Consider the following 7,479-nt stretch of genomic DNA (forward strand, 5'->3'; position numbering starts at 1 on the left):
CCCCCCCCCGGATGAATTAATCACCATTGGGAGTTTCCACTAATTGCACTCGTTTGTCGGCCTTTGAGGAGGCTCCAAAGATTAAACTGGAACTTGTGGGCGCAAGCACATTAATAGGTACGTTTTGAAAGGTTTTGAATTTTTAAAAAAATTTCTAAGGAACTCCATACTCCACCTCAATCTAACTAGAAAATAGCTTTATAAATGTTTTTAAGTCATTTTCAGTCATTTAAAATCAGGTTACTCACAGGTGGTGAATTGACTGTGATTTAAAATGCTTATTTTTTGTGAAACCCATGTATCAAATTTTATGAAGTAATATATAATATACAAATATAAAGTAATATTTTTCAAAGCAATTAAAAAAAAATCATGTTTGAAAATGCTGCCCAATTGCGCTGGTTCGTGGCAGATTTTGCATTCGGTGAGATGTACATAATTCTGAGTGGAAACCTGGGCAAAAAAAACTATTCAAAATAAAATGGGCCAATTTGTGCAGGATTCGCCGATTGCGTCCAAAGTGGAAACTCTATCCCACCCCCCTTCCCCCAATTGTAAAAAATTATTCTTCGTGCTCATATGAGAGTAGAGGAAAAGTACGTATCCAGCAATAGCTATTATTTGGACTTTTAAAGATGATCTTTTTGATTAAAAACCCCCAAACTTGCATTTATTATGGCATTTTATCACATTGAGATGTCTTAAAGTGCGTGACACACAATTTTTAAGGTGTAGTGATTATTGTCGGTAAACGTAATAGATATTCTATGTTAACAATGTCCCACAAACAGTAATGAGACGAACACCCAATCTGTTTTAGGTGGTACGATTGAGAGAGGAAACACTCTACACTTCTTTGAATAGTGCCAATGGATCTTTTAACGTCCATCGGAATCGCCAGAAAAATCCACGGTCTTAATGCAATGGATGAAACATGGCACGAGATGGTCCTAGTTTTACGAAAATCAATCACCATATTTAGAATGTTCTCTTTTTCTGACGGTGGGGGGGGGGGGGGGGGGGGGGGAAGGAAGAGATTTCGTTAAAGAAGGATACATTTGATAAATATCTCACTTAAGAAACAATTCATCCACTCACCAGTTTTAGTTTTGTCCTTTTGTTTTTCTCGGAGTTTCATTTGTTCCTCATGGATCTGTTTTCCTGTCATTAGTTTGTACACTGGAGGGTCTGCGTTTTCCCTGAGAGGTATAATTTTCACCCCACGCTCACCCATGATACGAATAACATCAGCTCTGTGCAGATTTCCCAGGTTCTCTCCATTTTCATCTATCACGTGAATGATGCGATGTTGAATTTTTCTGCCAATGCTCCCTATTGTTCGTCGAGCTCTTGGATCCTTTTTCTCCCTGTGCTGTGCTGTCTCATCCTCACCCGCTGTTGCAAAGGTGTTTAGAGGCATATTCCAGGGGCCTGGGGTCCAGTAGCGTATGATGCATCTGGATTGGGGCATCATTACTTTCACCATGCTTTGTACCAACGAAGTATTAAAATGCCTTGCACTCTCATTGCAAAGATACCAACTAGTATAACCAGTTTTAATTTGCAGTGTTTGGAAAACAATTTTCTTCATGCAGTGTGCAGCCATCCTGAAAGACAATACAAACAGGCAAATAATTATTACTGAGTTTGTGGATTAATGGAAGGTTTGAACGGATGGGTTTTATGCTACTTTGGTTGTGTTGTGACTTTCGATGTTATTATTGTTACTGCATGACTTGACCTGAAGGTCATGTGCTTCAAATTGTCAGTGAGGTACAATGAGCTGGGAAACTGCATCTTACTGTCTGGTTCAGACAGGGTCAGAAATTAAAAATGCAAGTGCTTTGGCGTGATTAAGAAACTTAAGCACTAGCTTATGCAATTTATTATTGTTATCATTATGACATCGAAGCATAGAAAAATTTATGGCAGAGAAAGCTGCCATTCAGCCCACAGCTCTTTGCTACAACAATTTAAAATTCATTCCACTTACCTGCTCTCTGCCCATAGCACTGTATATTACACTGCTTTAAATATTTATCTACATTTTCCTTCAAAGTTACAATGCTCTCTGCAACAATCACTCCCTAAGGTAAAACATTCCACGCTCCAACAACAGACTGCATAAAGACATTTCCCGTAACCACTTTGTGACAATTTTAAATTGATGATTCCCCAATGAGAACTAGTCTTTCCCTACTCACCCCATCACAATCCTTCATATTGGAAATGAAGTTATATAATGGATGTGTTGCTCACTTACCTTACCCTGATTTTTTTGAACAGTCTAGTTCAGGTAGAACGCCCGAAATCCGGAGTTCAAAAAAACTTAATTGTCCGAAAACCAGACATTGGGCAGATCACAAGAACATAAGAAATAGGAACAGGAATAGGCCAAACGGCCCCTCGAGCCTGCTCTGCCATTCAATAAGATCATGGCTGATCTGATCATGGACTCAGCTCCATTTCCCCGCCCGCTCTTTATAACCCTTTATCGTTTAAGAAACTGTCTATTTCTGTCTTAAATTTATTCAATGTCCCAGCTCTCTGAGGCAGCGAATTCCACAGATTTACAACCCTCAGAGAAGAAATTCCTCCTCATCCCTGTTTTAAATGGGCGGCCCCTTATTCTAAGATCGTGCCCTCTAGTTCTAGTCTCCCTCATCAATGGAAACATCCTCTCTGCATCCACCTTGTCAAGCCCTCTCATAATCTTATACGTTTCGAGAAGATCACCTCTCATTCATCTGAATTCCAATGAGTAGAGGCCCAACCTGCTCAACCTTTTCTCATAAGTCAACCCCCTCATCTCAGAATCAACCTAGTGAATCTTCTCTGAACTGCCTCCAAAGCAAGTATATTCTTTCGTAAATATGGAAACCAAAACTTGCATCCAGTATTCCAGGTGTGGCCTCACCAATACCTTGTATAGCTGTAGCAAGACTTCCCTGCTTTTATACTCCATCCCCTTTGCAATAAAGGCCAAGATACCATTGGCCTTCATGATCACTTGCTGTACCTGCATACTAACCTTTTGTGTTTCATACACAAGTACCCCCAGGTCCCGGTGTACTGCGACACTTTGCAATCTTTCTCCATATAAATAATAACTTGCTCGTTGATTTTTTTCTGCCAAAATGTATGACCTCACATTTTCCAACATTGTACTCCATCTGCCAAATTTTTGCCTACTCACTTAGCCTGTCTATGTCCTTTTGCAGATTTTGTGTCTCCTCCTCACACATTGCTTTTCCTCCCATCTTTGTATAGTCAGAAAACTTGGTTACGTTACACTCAGTCCCTTCTTCCAAGTCGTTAATATAGATTGTAAATAGTTGGGGTCCCAGCACTGATCCCTGCGGCACCCCACTAGTTACTGGTTGTCAACCAGAGAATAAACCATTTATCTTGACTCTCTGTTTTCTGTTCGTTAGCCAATCCTCTATTCATGCTAATATATTATCCCCAACCCCATGCACTTTTATCTTGGGCAGTAACTTTTTATGTGGCACCTCGTCAAATGCCTTCTGGAAGTCCAAATACACCACATCCACTGGTTCCCCTTTATCCACCCTGTTCGTTACATCCTCAAAAAACTCCAGCAAATTTGTCAAACATGACTTCCCCTTTATAAATCCATGCTGACTCTGCCTGACCGAATTTTGCTCATCCAAATGTCCTGCTACTGCTTCTTTAATAATGAACTCCAACATTTTCCCAACCACAGATGTTAGGCTAACTGGTCTATAGTTTCCTGATTTTTGTCGGTGGAGTCGGCATCCGGAAACCTGTTCCGAAAACTGGACTTTCTTTTTTAATAAACGGCACAAATGCAGGGTACGTACAAGACCAGCTCCTGAGCCTTTCGGTGTGCCCCATGACCCTAACCTACGTGAGACCCGACCTGACTTAACCGATGTGTGACCTGAGCCGACGCCCACCTGACCCAGGATTTCTTCTCCGAAATCCGGAAAAACCCAAAAACCGGAATGACCTCGGTCCCAAGGTTTCCGGACGTTCTACCTGTATATCATATTATTTGCAAAGTTAAATTAATGTCAGAAACTCGAGCAGCTTTCTTTCAAAACCATTTAGAACTTCCCCATCGCAAATACTATTTTTGTAAACTTGTATACTTTCACCAGAATTCTAAAAGGTGGAAGCTTCAGGGGGAAAGATTACATGATCACAGTAGAAGAATATTTGGGACCAAGGCCCCATCTGCTTGCTTAAGTGGATGTAAAAAAATCTCTTGGCACTATCCAATGAAAAGCAGTTTTGTTCTAATGGTGTCCTAGCCCAGGGTCTTTCAATGCAGAAATTGGCTGCTGCATCTACCTATATAACAGTGAATATGCATCAAAAATAAGCAATTTGAGATAATCCAAGGACACAAAAGGTATGGTATAAATGCTAGTTCTTTTTATTTATCAGTATAATCTAATAGTGGTTAAACAATCATTGAGAGAGAATCACTGGACACTGGAGAGGTGCCAGTAGATTGGAAGCAGACCAGTGTGGTGCCAATATTAAAAACAGACTCTGGCAACTACAGACCCATTAGTCTTAGTGCCATCCAATGTAAAATATGGAATCAATTATTAGGTGTAAACTTGTAAATTATCTATACAATATAACTTAATTAACAACAGCCAATATGCATTGAGAGTTATATATGCTGCCTGTCCAACCTTGACTTCTTTCATCCCTACAGCAAGACACTGACAAGATAGTAGGTCATTGAGTTTGTTGATTACAATTTTTAAGTTGTTCACATTAATTCATACAATATTCATTCATTTTACCCTTCACTAGATATCACACAGCCTTTATACCAGCATATGCCTCAATTTTAAAATGTTCATATTTATTTTCAAATTCCTCCATGGCCTTGCCCCTCACTTATCTCCAACGTTCTCCAGTCCTACAAGCCTTCGAGATCTCTGCGCTCCTCCAATTCTGACCTCTTGCGCATCCCCAATTTTAATTGCTCCACCACTGGCGGCTGTGCCTTCCGCTGCCTAGGCCCAAAGCTCATTTCATTAAAACACAAAATGAAAAGGAAAAAAACTCTTGCATACTGGCAGTGGATAGAGGTTACTGCAATAATGCCTAAGAGCAGATGCTCAAGCACTTGGGTATTGGATTGTTTAAAACCTTAATGACCAACATTTATCCCTCAACCAACACCATCAAAAAGAGATTAACTGATTATTCATCCCATTTGCTGTCTGTAGGACCTTGCGGTACACAAATTGGCTGTTATAACTTTCTAGATAACAGTTACTGCAAATAATGTGTCATTTATTGGTCCATCACCAAGACTGCCTATCCACCTCCATAGCATTGCCTGTCTCCACCCCTGCCGAAACTTTCATCCATACCTTTGTAACTGCTAGACTTGACTACCCCAATGCTCTCCTGGCCAGCCTCCCATCTTCCACCTGCCAAGGCTAAAAGGAAAGAAGCGTAAACATGTGCTGGGCAAAAATGAAGTGAAAGGAAACACAATATGGAAGCACGTTATGAAGTCTGGAGGCAAGGGACAAACGGTTCAGTATCTGACCTCATGTTATGCTGTATAAGGTTGGTATGAGAAGAGATGCCCTCTTTAGCACTCCAGGGTACTGACTATAGAACAGCAGTGCTGCATATCTTCAATAAGCCCAAGATACAAGCTCTTCGCTCTCTATGGTCAGTACTATGTCTATGTTGTAGGTTAGCTGCAGGTGTCCTTGCAGCGAATGGCAACGCTGTGCAATTGATTCCTGCTGTCATGGAGCCTGCGGAGGCAGTTGCCTTGATTATTGGCAGTTGGTGTGCCAAGACGTGCAGGTACTTTTGGTGATATAATGGCAGATGCAGCTTGGGAGCTTGCTGATCCTTCTGGCATGCCTTCTTTCATTGCATACCACTTCAACCATGAAATACTGTATTTGGGGACATTTAAACCAGCCCCCTCACCTTCACTTGCTGCTTACCACACATCTCTACAGCTTACAGCTAGATGCTTTGTGGAAGAAATACCCTCTTTCCTCACCAATTTCTGTTCTGCTGAAAGTGGTTCACTTACAGTCCACTTTCCAGTGGTTTAACAGATACCAGTGGACTTTTAAAACCAAATATTACTTAATATGTAAATAAAATGTCCTTCAACCTACGTCTACAAATTCACGTTAATAAATTAACACCAGGCACTCTGACAAGTAATTATTTAAAATGGGAAACATTAAAAAATGCCTGTAACTCGGGGCGGGGCAGGAGTGGAAGATCTGCGAGTGTTTTTACAGAGGAGCCGCCGTCAGGATGCAGTGACCCCCGAGCCCGCCCGCTGACCGGCCGGTTTGTGATGGGCTCGGGCCCGAGGGCCGGCGCCGCTCCGAATTGACCCCGGGCCCGCCATATCCGTGCTCCTTCTCCCCTCAAACTCACCTCCCGGCGGCTCAGGCCGGCGCTTCATTCGCAGCGACGTGGAATCAACGGATTGTGAGGCCGCCAGTCAGCAGCAGCGATCGGAGCACAACTCCGGGCGGAAGGCGGGGATAGGCCCCGCACCGCCGGCCTCCCGGCACCAGGCGCCGCCACCGAGAAACATAAACCCCGAGAGTCAGAGAGGGACTGGGAATTACTGAGAGTGGGAATCAACCACAACAACTTGTATTTATATAGCGCCATTAACATGGTTGTCCACTCTATTGTTCTCCATTCATCCAGCTGGGTGGTACTGCACTCGCCTGGTTCCATTCTTATCTATCTAATCATAGCCAGAGAATCACCTGCAACAGCTTTTCTCTCGCCCCCTGCATCGTTACCTCTGGCGTCCCCCAGGGATTTATCCTTGGCCCCCTCCTATTTCTCATCTACATGTTGCCCCTTGGCGACATAATCCAGAAACACAGCGTCAGTTTCCACATGTACATTGATGACACCCAGCTCTACCTCACTGCCACTTCTTTCAACCCCTCCACAGTCTCTAAATTGTTAGACTGCTTGTCCGTCATCCAATTCTGGATGAGCAGAAATGTTCTTCAATTGAATATTGGGAAGACAGGAGACTTTGTTTTCGGTCCCGCCACAAACTCCATTCCCTAGCCACTGACTCCATCCCTCTCCCCAACTTCTATCTGAGGCTGAACCAGACTGTTCACAACCTTGGTGTCATATTGGGCCCTGAAATGAGCTATCGACTACATATCCACAGCATAACTAAGACCGCCTATTTCCACCTCCGTAACATTGCTCATCTCCGCTCTTGCCTCAGCTCATCTGCTGCTGAAACCCTCAACCATGCCTTTGTTACCTCTAAACTTGACTATTCTAACGCACTCCTGGCTGGCATCCCACATTCTACCCTACGTAAACTAGAGGTGATCCAAAACTTGGCTGCCATGTCCTAACTCACATCAAGGCCCGCTCATCCATCACCCCTGTGCTTGCTGACCTACATTGGCTTCTGGTTAAGCAAGGCATGGGATGTTT

General features: G+C 42.8%; 1 protein-coding gene across 3 annotated transcripts in view; it reads right to left on the minus strand.

Moving 5' to 3' along the window:
- Window positions 1-6,569, minus strand: part of mtif3 (mitochondrial translational initiation factor 3) — a 24,240-nt gene extending 17,671 nt beyond the window's left edge. For all 3 annotated transcript variants that reach the window (XR_011595687.1, XM_070892287.1, XM_070892286.1), the window contains exons 1-2: window positions 6,433-6,569; window positions 1,099-1,607 (exon numbers count right to left, since the gene is read on the minus strand). Coding sequence is in view for 2 of the 3 variants with exons in the window: in XM_070892287.1 (XP_070748388.1) it covers window positions 1,099-1,606 (508 nt within the window). In the remaining variant the exon portion in view is untranslated. The remainder of the gene's footprint in view (window positions 1-1,098; window positions 1,608-6,432) is intronic.
- Between the last annotated feature and the right edge of the window lie 910 nt (window positions 6,570-7,479).

The sequence above is a fragment of the Pristiophorus japonicus genome, chromosome 10 (assembly GCF_044704955.1).
Source record: "Pristiophorus japonicus isolate sPriJap1 chromosome 10, sPriJap1.hap1, whole genome shotgun sequence".
Classification (NCBI taxonomy): Eukaryota; Metazoa; Chordata; class Chondrichthyes; family Pristiophoridae; genus Pristiophorus; species Pristiophorus japonicus.